General features: G+C 40.3%; 1 protein-coding gene across 1 annotated transcript in view; it reads right to left on the bottom strand.

Moving 5' to 3' along the window:
• VLDLR (very low density lipoprotein receptor) overlaps positions 1–13,713 on the bottom strand; it is a 42,918-nt gene extending 29,205 nt beyond the window's left edge. The window contains 4 exon segments of the mRNA XM_027839371.1: positions 12,821–12,962; positions 13,150–13,397; positions 13,400–13,475; positions 13,477–13,713. Coding sequence (XP_027695172.1) covers positions 12,821–12,962; positions 13,150–13,397; positions 13,400–13,475; positions 13,477–13,686 — 676 coding nt within the window. The 5' untranslated portion in view covers positions 13,687–13,713.
• Between the last annotated feature and the right edge of the window lie 242 nt (positions 13,714–13,955).

Genomic DNA, 13,955 nt, shown 5'->3' with positions numbered 1-13,955 from the left:
CACTGATGTGTAAATTCAATGTTCTTGTTACAGACTGAATAAATGTTTATTTTGAAGATAAAAAAATTATTACATTAGCAGTAATGAATCTCCATTTCTATAGCAATTTGCTTGTGCAGGCTGTTAAATTCTTTCTCTAATATACAGTACTTTTATTTACTCCAAGTAGGGGAAAGAACACTGGCAGGCAAATCTGGAAATTCAAGTTTTAATATTAATTTGTCCTCAGATCCTTCATCAGAGAAAAAAGATTGACTAGAGCAGGTTTTGTGTCATGGACCCCCTAAAAGTCTGATGAAGCCTATGGCTCCACTTCAGTATAATGTTTTTAAAGGCCTAATATGAAATATATAGGATTACAAAGGCAACCAATTATGTTGAAATACAATTAACATTTTTCTTTAAGTTCATGGACTTCTGGTTAAGAAATCCTGAACTGGATCAATGGTTCTTTCTAGCTCTACGGTCTTCAAGTCATATGATTTCTTTCCTACTGTACTTTTACTTGGACAATAATAATGAGCAGTCCTGAATACCAATTATTATACTTGGAAAGAAAGTCAGAAGCTATTTGGATCAAGAATATCTGTAAAAATTTACATAATCAAAAGTCAATATATTTGAAATGGTGTATCCTCATCCTTGTTTAGAGATCAAGATAGTCAGATCATCATCATGTTCCTAGCTCTAGCATAGGACATCAATCTTACTTTAAGGATGTAATAAGAATAAACAATTTAAAATTGTGACTACTTTGCACATCTTGAGGGTGCCATCAAATGCTAATTTCCCTAGAAATGCTCTTACTATTTCAATTGCTACAAAATCATTTTCTGAGATGAAGATTGCTATGAGTTTAGGTGAAGGAAGTTATCTTCCTTCATACTTGGCACTTAAAATTAGTGTTAGAATATTGGTTTTCCAAGAGACTACCCATTTAATGACCATCACCTTAATTTGTAACTGTTCACCTGAAATGAGTTTTTTTTTTTTAAAGTACCTCAAGCAGGTCAGGATAACCCTGCTTCAGAAACCAAGTTGTCTTTTTTTTTTTTAAACATATATTCTTAAGCATCATTTGCAGTAACTTACAGCAAAATATTTTCAGCCTGCATAAGCAAATTGCTACAGAAACAAATAGTACTTCTAAATATTGAAGCTTTTGCATATACCTTTCAGGCTAAGTCTCTGGCTTGCAGGTTGGATGACCTACCATCATAAGAAGCACAGCTCGGACAGTCTGCATCAGGGGTTCTCAACTAGGAGGACCACGGATAGATTTCAGTAGGTCCATGAACTACATCTTTATTTTCACTAACCTCTAGCTGAAATTTATCATTTCTTTATTTAAAAAAAGTCTTCTAAGAAGGACTCCATGGAATTCACCAGACTGCCAAAGAGGGTTCAGACACAAAAATAGATAAGAGCCCCAGTCTAGATTACATCTTGCCAGCCACAGTTAAGGCTTGCTTTATTAAATTTACAGAATATGCCACTTAATCATCCTTTACATTTCAGCAAATTCTAATATTCCTATGCCAGATGAATTATCAGAGAAATCACTGGATTAAGCTGAGGAAAGATGAAAGGCCAACCAATTTAAAGAATTAGGGTATACCCAGAAAATACAATACCTTTGGTTGTGCATCTTAGTTTTAGAATTTGTTTCTATTTGTCTGGGGAATACAGGCCTTTTGCTTCTGTGTCTTTTGTTAGACCTAGCTAGAACAGGAGTACACAAAGTGAAAGTTGGAACCCAAATGTTAAACTGGCTTGTCTGTATTAGATTTTAAAAATCTTAGCTGCTAACACTCACCTCCATTGGATCACTACAGGCATTTTATGAAAACAGTAGGTGTTTTATAGCTAAAATTTGCTCACCCAGGAATGTCTTCACAGAATAGATTAAACAGACAGTTGCCAGGGTGCTTGACCAAGTGAGAGGTAGCTACATGACGTAATAGATAGATCACTAGACCCAGGGTCAGGAAGACCAGAATTCAACTCTAGTTTTAGACACTCACAAACTGTACTGGACAATTCAATGAATCTCTCTTCGCCTCAGTTGTTTTACATGTAAAACGAGGATAATAATAGCACCTCCCAAGGTTGCTGTAAGGATAAAACGTGAATTTGTGAATTGCTTTACAAACTTTAAAGCACTATAAAAATACATGTGATGATACACATGATGCTTTTCTGCTTGTTAGGTTGGAATTGTCAACTAGGTACCTTCAGATACAGTTTCACTTCATCTTTTAGTAAATCAGAACTGCTAGAAATGCTTTTCCATTTAAAAGTCAAAGCATTAAGTGGTCAAGGAAAAAAAAAGAGCTGCAAATATAAGTCAAGCTTACTTTGAACATAGTTCATCAAGCTAGATGCCTACATTTTTTAAAACAATAGATCAGACCAGCAAAAAAGAAAGTAAAGAAAAAGAAAAAGAAAGAAAAGGAAAAAAAAATCATGATGAGAAAAATTATACCAAAGGCCCCTAAAGCCCTAGGTGGTAGCCACAAAGTCCCTAGGCATGGTGAACCTTAGGGATTCCCTTCCATTCAATGGGTATTTGATTAACATCTTGATTAGGAGTCTCCACACTATATTCTTACCTAACAAAGGAAGGACAGATTTCATACACACGCATTTATATACACACATATATATGTATACACACATACATATGGACACATGTACATATATACACATATATAATGTCTCCATAGGCTACACACACACACAAACACACAGAGTACATGCAAGACAGAGCAGGTTTTCCTCTTGAAGGACTTTAAAATGCTGACCTAGCGAATTTTAGGGAGCCGGGTAAGGCTAAATGAATGAGGGACCACCTCACACTGTCAGCCATTGCCATTTCCTTATTTTACATGTGAAAATAAAATATATATAAAACAGCTTGTGGATATATCACATATATTCACATTGAATCAGATAGCTATCCTGTTCCCTGTCCCCGTCTCTCAGGTGAGCTGAAGCACAATAAGACAATGTGACTCTCCTGGTGACTCATGTCCTATGTTAACAGTTCACTGGCTTCAAGGAGAACTATGTTGACATGGGCATACATTGCAAGGGACTGTTTCCCCCGAGCGTGCGCCGCCGCTGCTGTGTTCCCCCCCCCCCCCCCCCCCGCAATGAATCTTGCAAGTAGTGCTTGGGAAAATTAAGGCCATGATCAAAATGTTGGGAGGAGAAAATAAAATGGCAGATCATTGAAGTCTAAAATCAGTAAAATTTTATAAAGGTGAACTAAGTGCTGTAAGATAGGAGTGTACCAAGTATCTGATATCATAAAAATCTTAGTTTACTAGGGGCTATGCATAGTGATATGTAGACCAATTAGCTTATATAGTCTGTGGACTAAGTAAAATGATAGGAGAGACTACCTTGGTACTATTTTAAAATCAAATATGTACTCTTATCCTAGAAATTCTATTCTGGGAGAGCTCCTTATCTAACCACTTGAGCTTTGGGGTGAGAAAATAAATAGAGTCATAAAAATTGAGGCTTTATCATTAAAAAAAAAGAGCTAAGTTTACCCTATCAGATATTGAAATTTATTATCTTAGAGTACTCTGAGACATGTTGAACTTTAAAAAGAATGCTTATATTTTTATATATTTATACATATTGTTCAGTATATAAATTGTGTATATATTTATATTTCATATATATGTAAATGACATAATTATCTATAATAATATATTGAAAATAGGTGGTTCCAGTACTCTGGTAGTTGTGGGTTTCAGTAATAACTAAGTTTTTAAGTATAAAGTATAAACTCCTTATTAAAGAACAGGGAAGCCTAATGGGAACAGCATAGCCAAGTATCAACTTTTCACGTCTCCTCATTGCTTGAGCCTACTACAATTCTCTACTGGAAACACTCAATTTATTTTGGCACTTCCAAGACAGCCAAGGGCATTTATTTTAAGCCTTGTTCATTCCCACTGCTTGCTTTCACTTCAGTCTTTCTACACAGGCTGAAATGTAGATTAGGATTTCTAATGCCTGAGCTAGCATGTCAAAGCAGCAAAATAATAAGAGGTGGGGGAGAAAAAGAAAAGATTTGAGGGAAGGGGTGAGGTTAAGGGACCAATGCCAAGACTGTTAAAAGCCACTTTATATTCTAGCTCTAAATCAGGTGTTTTGGAAAGAAAGATTGCACAAAGGTCATTTTCATACTGGTCAGTTAAAGGTGTGTGTGTGTGAGGGGGGAATGCATAGCAAACCCTGTCAAGAAAGTAGACTCCTCTCATTCAGATACCCTAGATTAAAGTCTACTCTTTTCCTCCCTGCCTGGAAAACTCCTAGTTTGCTCCCATAAGTTACTATTCATCCAAAGAAATGTTTAGTGTCTTGAGGGGTCTGGCAGAAGTTGGTGACCCCTCAGTACTGCCAATTAGAGCAGGTTTTCCTCTCAAAAAAGAGTTTCATCTGCTGACCTGGTTAATTTTAGGGGGTACAGTATGGCTAAGTGGATGAGGGATCACCTCACCCTAACTCCCAGGCACTGCCATTTCCTTCTTTTTGGATATAGTAAAGCCTCATTAAATTCAGAAGCCACTAGGTAAAAAGGCAACATTAAAAAGGTGATATTTGCTAAGCAAAAAAGGCAAGTTTTAGCTTGTCTCATAACTGAAAATAAAAGGTGGGAGTGGGAGGAGAAAATTATTTAATCTACTTAAAAGAAACTGCTCACAAATAGACCTATCCTTATCTATACTTTTCATAGGCAAGAGGCTGCTGGAACCAGTTTTAATAGCTTGTTAAGTTTTCAGTGTCAGCATTTACACCTGGGAAATCAGCAAATGCTACAAATCAAGGCTTTTTTTTTTTTTTTGGTCGATTGTGTAAGGGTCTAGACTTAAGAAAGTGATGGAGAAAATGTTAATGGAGATTAAATTTAAAAGTATGTCCAGCATGTTTCTTCCCCTTCCCCAGCTGATGGTTAAATATTTACCAGTACACTCCTTCAGCATCTAGTCTAGTAGGTCCTCTATTTAGCACTACTTTGAGACAGATCGATATGCTAATGAGGTCTTGGTGAGTGAATTTTGAATAAGGACAATCACTGCTCTAGGGACACAAATGGGATTAGTGAGTTTTTTTTGGTCCTGGATCACAAGAACCTGGAGAGATCAAAGCTCTATAAACATGGAGAGAAGATAAAAGGTATGCCCTTACATTGGTCAGTCATATAATCATGTTAAAGCAAAGTATTTGTTTCCAAATATTAATGCTTAGATACTTCTCTTAGGTACTTTTTCTATTAAACTATGGTTGGGGACAAAAGGGCCCAAGTGACATAGACTCTGGGTTTTCTGTGTAATATTATCAAAGTCTGTATACTCATCTAATAATAAACTAAAAAGGATGATTTAAAAACAAATTCTAGTTCACATGAATTGCAGGGGAAGGCTAGTCTAAAATGTTTCAATAACATTAGGATAGATAGTATTTGGAAGTCATTGTAGAGAGTATTACATAGGGGTAATTGTGTCCTACTTCAGTTAGAAAGACCTGGGTTTGAGTTATGCCTGATACATGCTGGCATTATAACCCCAGGAAATTGTTTAATCTCTTACTGCCCCAGAAAATTCAAAGACAGTTGCAGAACAGTTATTGATCTACATTGGTAAAAGGAATGATCTCTACCAAAGAAAGTATAAGTACAAAGGAAAAACACATCATACTATATTGTCAGGTTGTAGGCTGGTGTAAGTCCATAAATAACCATACATAACTCCACATCAGCTTCGTATCTACCCACCCCCAACCTACCATACCTAGCACATGTTTTGATCATTACATGCTTAATGGTCATTGGAAGGAACTAGCATTCTATTAGGAAAACCATCCTGATTGCCCTTCATTTTAAAATACATTTGATAAGGTTCTTAAATGAAGAGATTTAGTAGTTTGAGGCAGTTGTGTGGATTGGGTACTTCAGTACATAAGACAACTTTAAAGTCCAGTGACAGTGACTAGCTAGTATCCGTCTTTTCAGAGAGTAGGCAGAATATAGAGAAGAGCATGAATTTAGAAGTCAGAAGAGCTAAGTCTGAGTCCTAGGTTCCACTGCTAATTTTGAAATGTTAGGAAAGTCATGTAACGTCTCTGAGATGATGTTTCTACATCTTGGAAATAGGGATAATTGTACTATCAACTTCAGATACAAGGATCACATGAAATCATGTGTGTAAAATGCTTTAAAAGCCCAAATACTATAAACCAATTTTACAAGATTTCCTCAGGAAAACAACTTGCATCTGAGGCTCTAAAATCTATCCCCAATCTACCTTTCCAACCAAGGCTACTGCTACCCTACATGAGTTCTTCACTCAAATGAAGTAGATTATCCACTCCAATCTTGGGCATTTTCAACTCCATGTCCTTATAGACTGCTTGTTTCAAGTCTTTTCCTTACTCCAATACATCTTCCATATAGCTGCCAAGGATTTTCTTAAAGCATAGACCACATCATTCCCCTATCTACTCCATTTCCAGTGGCTTCCTTTTACATATAGCACTTCCGTGTTTAGCATTTAAAACCATTCACCACCTGGCCCCACCCTACATTTCTAGGCTTGTTATAAATTATTTCCCCTTCATGTGGTCCATGACACAGCAATACTGGCCTTCTTGCTGTTCCTTGCACAAGACTTTCCATCATCCGTTTCTAGATATTTGCATTGGTTGTCTCCCATGCAACCTCCTCATCTTATCTGCTTTTTAGATTTCCTTGCTTTCAAGGCTCATCTTGAGGATTGTCTTCTCCAAGAAGCCTTCCTAATCCCCTTGATGATTGCTGCCTGCTCCCCTGTAGCCCCCAAATTAACTTGTATATCATGTCCCTCCTCTATAGATTGTAAAGTCCTAGAGGAGGAGGATTGTAGTTTCTATTCATATCCTTTATGCCTAGCAGAGTGTCTAGCAAGTAGGAGATAAGTGTTTGCTGATTACCTTTTTGCATTCAAAAAGATTAAATACCTAACATGAAAAAAGCTTTATGAAAGGAACTGGTGATGAAAAGTAGTAGTGCCTGTTCTCAAGGAGTTTATAATCTAACTGGGAATGGGGGGGGCACACCCATGGGAGTGATATATGTATATAAAGTAGAAGTTAAATTTTGATAAAAGAAAGTTTTAGATTTTTAAAGTACTATAAAAAACTAACGAGATCAAAGAAAGAGTGGGGATGGGAGAGCCATCTAAACTAGGGCTTGAGGAGGTTTTTAGTAGTCAGAAATATAGAAGGAATGAATACCTTTATTAGTTCAGGGAAAGGTCTGTGTGAATGCCCAGAGGTGAAGGAAGAACAAGAATAGGGAAGAGCTAATAGCTTCAGTTTAGCTAGAAACCAGAATGGTGGGGGGCAGCATGGGGCAGCATAATTAGTCAGCAGAGTACCAGAGTTTAAATCTTGCCTATGACCCAGCGAACCACAGCCTTACTTTCCTCATTTATTATAAAAAAAAAAAAATGCCTGCATCACAGTCATTTGAGCAAGGCCTTTTGCAAGCCTTTAGACACTTAAGTGTGGGTCACTATTAATAAAAGCTGGAAGAGTTGGTAGGTATCAGATCATGGAAGATCTTAAATGCTGGGCTAAGGGTTTCCTCCTACAGACAATGGGGAGTCATTGGAAATTTGAGCAAGGAAATAACACGGTCTGATTATGCCAAAGATTTTAATGGCTAGCTATGTGAAAAGGTAAGAGATCAAAGACAGACTTGCTTGGTGGCTCCTGCAAGGTCCAGGCCATTGTAAGGGTAAGAACTAGGGTGATGTCAGTACGAGTAGAGATTTTGTTCATTTGGGGGAATTTTCTCCCTTTTTCCCCCCCAGAATAAATTTAAATTTTACTGCCCTATTCAGACCCAGGCCCAGTCCTGCATCTTACAAGCTTGCTAACAATTCCAGCCATTAGTGATTTCCATCTCTTTTCCACTCCTATAAGTATCACCTTTTCCAGTGGGGTAAAAGCAAGTTTAGGGGCAGAGGCAGTTTTGCGGAGAAATATTTTAGCATTTGACGTGAGTAAAGCACTAAACTTGCTTATCACATAGCACTTACCACGTATCCATCTGTAGACTGATTATCAAAGTGGTATTCAGGAGAAGCAAAACCCATATATCCTAGTAAGTGACCTATTTTATATCCTGTAACAGAGATTCTTAACCTTTTTTTTTTTTAAATCATGGACCCCTTTTCAGAGAAAGGTTTTTAGGTAAAGGTAAACTTAGGATCACAAAAGAAACCAATTATGCTAAAGTATAGTTATCAAAAGAGTGAAAACACAAGTTCACAGACTTCTTGAAATTTATCCACAGATTTAACCCTTAATTCAGGGGTTACAAACTCTTGTCCTAGAAGGATATGCTTGCTTTTCTTTCCTGTAAGGGACAGATTGCCATCACCTGCTCCCTATTCCTAATGCATGACCAATAAGGTTAAATTTTGGATTTGGAGCCAGAAGGGACCATTAGAGGCCAGCAAATCCTACTCCCTTATCTTACCTATGAGGAGCAGAGAAGTTAGAGGATTGGCCCGAGGTGGGTAGAAGAATTCTAAATTGGGTCCTCCAGCTCCAAAGTCAGTGCCCTTTACACTGAAATACTGATTTTTAGTGCTTGTAGTCTAGTACAACAATAAAGGAAGAGTTTACAGGAAAGGAAATCACTTCAAGGGGTAATCCAAAATGCCAAAAGCACGAAGGGAACATATGTAACAACAACAAAAAGATTAGATTCTTTCCTGTGGTTAAGCTTTACCCAGGTCACAAATTAGGCACTCTAGTTTTCAGTCCAAAAAGGCAACAACTTAAAAGTTGTCTGTGGGCTACTATAATAACAGCCTCTTCCTTTATGGTACCTCAGAATTCCCTGGGTCTTAGAGCTTTTGCATGGGTAAATAACTAAGACACTTTCACTTCTGATGTGAATTTAAGATAACTAGAAGTGTGTAATTTGACATTTAAATTCATCTACCAACTGTCTGGAACACTTATTCCCAAGTGCCAGTCTGCACAACTTTTATATATCAAACAAGGCCTTACTTCTTCAAAGGGAAAACAAAAAAATCAAAAAATAAAAACAACTTACTCTTCTCCTGTTTCTTCATTCTCCCATCTGCCTCTTTTGTCCCAGCTCATGTTTTCCAACCTATAGGTTGCCCAGCTGTGGCTACAGAAGGATAAGTCTATGGTTACCAATTTAGCCTTTACTAATTTGTAGAATGATTTGTGTTGGGAAAGTGGTCTAGCAACCTTTTGTTATCCAGGCTAGATTTATCAACTATGTATTTGAAAAAACAAAACAAAAAAAAAACCTTTGATAGATTTTTTTTTTATGTTAGTAATTTCTGGATACTCTCCTACCCCTCCACAGTCTACCTAGTCTTAATTTTTGTCTTGTCACTGGACATAGATGACTCTGGAAGAGAGAGTGAGAGGCTGATAACTTTGTGCAACTCTGCCTCACTTAAATCTAATTCATGTGCAAATAAGGACATCATCCTGTGGTCACATTGGTCCTCTTAGAAACCAAAGGACACCACCATCTTGTTTTATAATCAACAAAGACCAAGTCTTTTACAGAGTATGCAATATTTTGTGCCCATGATTACCACCTATCCAAGGAAAGAAGGGATGTGTTTCATCTTCTTCATCTCTTCTGAGGCCAAGATAGTTGATTATGATTGATCAAGGTTTAACTTCTACAAGACGAATTTTGAGAATTTTACAGGCGAGGAAGCTATCATTATAGCAGTAATAAAATAAGTACCTAGGCACTGGTGAGAGGTTATTACCTTCACGACTTGTGACAACCAATTTCCTATAAAACATAATCCCTAAGGTTTGGTGATTTTGTTTGTTGAAGGGGAGAAGAAGTATCTAAAGCAGGTCTATAATTATTTTTACTGAAACTTTTAGAAGTCTGTTTTCTTTGCCCTTAAAATGTTTAGATTTTTTCTCCTTTTTTGGCAAGTCTTTGTTGCCTATTCTTTTTTTCCTCCTTCCTCTCCCTCAAGAAGATGACTGTTTTAGTGATTTTAAAACTGGCATCCAGATTATGACTACAGGAAGAACCCGTAACCCATACCACTTAGGCCACTGTATTCCCATTCAAAGGTATTCCATTGCTTTTGACCAAATGAATTCCATAGTTTGTTAACAACATTTTTGTTAAACCTAGGAGTCCTAGAACTCTTACCAGGTAGGAATGAGGTGCAATGATAAAATACCACTATTTCTTTGTAACCACTAAGTGGAAACTGTAACATCTTTATAAAGCAAATAAAGGTTAGCTGTATTTAGGCTGCTAAGATAGACTCACAGAAAACTTTATTGAAAATAGATGAAACATTCTCTGAGGATCCAGACTAAGTTTTAACATATTTATTATTGTGACTAGAAACCTAATCTTTATATTTAGCATCATAAGTTTGTCACTATTGGATAGCAGCAACTATGATCTTGGGGTTATTACCCTTCCCCAATGTTTTTGGGGCAAAGAAGTTAGATGTATGCCCTTCCCATACAAGATGGCTAAGTTTTGTAGGGCCCTTGTTTAGTAGTTTCAGTTACTTAAGCATTCACATTTTAGTTTTTTCTTTCAAAGTACACAGTGGTTTGTTCTCGTTTAAAGGAGAGGTATAGAACTGAGGTTTATAAGAGAAGAAATTGGTCATCACCTCAGAAGGTCATGGGACTTTTTGAAAATTATTTCAATGTTAGTTTTCTTTGTAATCCCTATTCATCTTATGCATTTAAAAACATCCTGAGAAGTGGTCCATAGACTTCACTAGACTGCTAAAGGGTCCAAGGCACATAAAAAGGTCAAAAACCCCTGCTCTAGCAGTTTTTAGTATTACTTGTACAGGTAATGTTATTAGGTAAGCAAGACTCATGTGTAAAAAGACAGCTAATAACTAATTTGTGCAGCACTTTAATATTTGCAAAGTGCTTTAATACATTTACTCATTTTATTTTTGTAATGATCCTATTAGATAAGGGTAACAAACTAATTATTTTTTCTTTTACAATGTACATTGGTGACTAGTCAACAGAAAGCCAAGTTCTGCAGAGATTTAAAATTAGATGCTGGATAAGCAAGGCAGGGAGAGTAGTTTAAAAAAAAAAAATGACCAGGCCAACACGTCAACCTCCCCTCCACATCACCTACCGCCCCCACCCAAGAGAAAGTCCATCTCAAGAAGTTCTGAAGATGGTAGAACTTTCACACGAGCCTTTCACAACATTTCTTGGTAAAATAGTTCAAATTATTACTTGAGAAAGTTACAAGATGCACCACACTGAAAAAAATTGATACAGTAACCAATCGCAAAAGGTAGAGGAAAGGAACCTGTCAGAATACAGGAAGGATACTACTTAGAACACTCTTTAGTGACCATGATAAGTGTTGGTAGTTTTGAAGATGAAAGCTACACAATTCAGTTTTCTGGTTTTTAGATTTGAAGTTGTTTCCCCTTAAAGCCCAACTCCTAATTCACACGTGGCTGAAGAGGCCTATAGTTTTGATCTCCTGCCTCTGTGGAAATGCAGCCTGAGACCCTAAGCCTGGAGCCAGGAATTCGGACAACCTTTCCCTACTCCAACTCTACAGCCAGTAAATGGGCAACTTAGCGCCTCATCAGTCTTTTAAAATCCCTTTGCCAGAAACTCCTGAAGTCCTTCTAAGGACAGAGATTTCCATAGCTGAGGCAAGAGATAGCATCTGTAGTCCAAGGTGTGAAGAGAAGTCCATAAACCCCAGTGCCTGGGGTAGGATAACAGACGTATATCACCTTCCTCCTCCTCTCCTCACTCCAAAAGAAACCCTACCTCATAATTTCGTGTTGTTTCCTTTTGCTCTTTTGTTTGGAGAGAGCACTAATTACAGTCGCTAGATTTCGGACTCTCTTCCTGTTTCGGAAAGCCTCCTGAGAAAGCCGTAGGGCGATCAGAATTAAGTCCTGCATCTCCCACTTCCCCCTCCCGGGCAATACGAATAGAAGGCCCGAGAGCATTTTTTACTGGGGGCGAAGGGGAAGAGGAGAAGAGAAAGGAGGTGAGGATGGAGCTAACAGAGAGGACCTACCTAAAGCCTCTGCTCCCACCCCACATCCCAGGGTGCGACCTGCCCCAGAACGGGACTACTCGAGCCTAGCAGAAAGCACAATTCACACTGTTCCCTCCCTTACAGGAGCAGAGAGCCACTCCGAACGTGCGCCGGCTCACGGCAGCTGTAGTACTACCCACTGGGCTGGGTAAGACTTCACCAACACCCACTCCCTAACCCCCTCTCCGACCGGTCCTCCCCCACCCTCAGGCAGCTCCGGAGGATCACCAAGAGGCATTCGCACCCAGCTCAGGCTGGCCTTGCCCTTTACCTCCCTTCTTCCTCTTACTCCTTGGGGAGGAGAGAAAACCATTGTTGCAATCGTTCAGAAGCTCACGTTCAAGGAGTCCCCGAAAGGGGTTGATCAAGGAGAATAAGGTTTCTTTAGACCTTCTTGAATTTCAGAACGATGGGGGTTTTTTCTCGGGGGGGGGGTAGTCAAAGTGAGATTTATAAGTCAAATCAGCACCACACCATCCCTTCTGTCGACCACCTCCTTTTCTCTCTTCCCACCCCCATGGTACTGATAGACAGAGGGGGCTCTGGGGCGCCGCCAGGGTGGGCAGGGAGAACACAGGAGGAGAAGGGGTGGTGAGTAGAGAAGAGCAAAGGGAAATCACACCTAAGCTTATTTCTCCAGGGCCAGCAAACTCAGGGTGCCCCATTCTCACTTACCCTCCACAGTGCTGCGCTCTCCAGACAAACACCACATCGCGACTAAGAGCCAGAGTCCCCAGAGCGAGGACGTGCCCATGGTGCCCGGCTCCTGCTGCTGCTCCTGGGTTGCTGGTTGTGGAGGTGGTGCCGACACCGCTCCCTGGCACAAGTTAGCAACCCTTAGAAAAGGGGGAAGGGGACAGGGCCTGAGGATAGGGGGAGAAAGGGGGAGGGGAGGGAGAAGGTAAGGGAGTTAAGAGGGAAAGTGGGGGAGGGAAGAAAAGAGGACGTCCCCCTCCCCTACAACTTGCACAATATTCCCCCCCCCTCCCCACTAACCAACCCACCTCCCCCTCGCTGTTGCAGCTGTGCAAAACCAAGCCTGCTAAACGAAAATAACGCAGGCGATGCAGAAGAGGGGAAGGAAAGGGTGAGGGGGTGGGGAAGGGAACCAAGGAGAGAGCCGGAGCCAGGAGCCGAGCACAGCGGCGACTGTAGAGGGGGGTAAAGGGAGGGAGAAGGAGTGAGAGTGGGGGAGCGGGAGGAGTGGTCAAGGAGGAGGAACAGACGCCGGCAGACTTCACCCCTCCCCCCCCCGGCTCTTCTTATACACGCCAACCGGGTGCCTAAGCCCTGTGTGTCTGTGTGCGCACGTATGTATGAGTGTGTGTATGAGTGTGTGCATGCGTGTCCGTGGTGGCTGCTGCTCCAGCTGCCGGGCCGGGGCTGCTCCCCTTGTCCGCTCGTGACTCACAGGGGCCCTGGGTGGCTGCTGGTTGGCTCGCGCGCCGCTCGCGCCTCCAATCCCCCGTGCCTGCCCTAATTTCCTGATCCAGGGAACCTGCCGCTGCCGCCGCCGCCGCCGCAGCTGCTGTGCGCTCCATACAGTAATTACTGTACCCTACTGGCTGCTCAGACGTGCGGTGGCCAAGCCAGCCATCGATAGTAACTACAGCGGACAGCCTCAGCCACCCTTATGACCACCACCACCATCACCTTTGCCGGGCTTCCATACAGGTGACTGCTGGGTTTTACCTGCTGTTTGTTTTATGGGTCAGCAAGCATCCCTCTACCGTCCTTTCCTTCATCTTCCAGAAGCTCCCGACCCCCCCCCCCCCGACCCCCAAGAGTACTTAGGACAAGAAGTATGGTA

This window comes from Vombatus ursinus, unplaced genomic scaffold (genome assembly GCF_900497805.2).
Source record: "Vombatus ursinus unplaced genomic scaffold, bare-nosed wombat genome assembly UNPS02014832.1, whole genome shotgun sequence".
NCBI lineage: Eukaryota > Metazoa > Chordata > Mammalia > Diprotodontia > Vombatidae > Vombatus > Vombatus ursinus.
The sequence above is the reverse complement of the archived record's forward strand: the minus strand, read 5'-3'. Positions and strand labels throughout refer to the sequence as shown.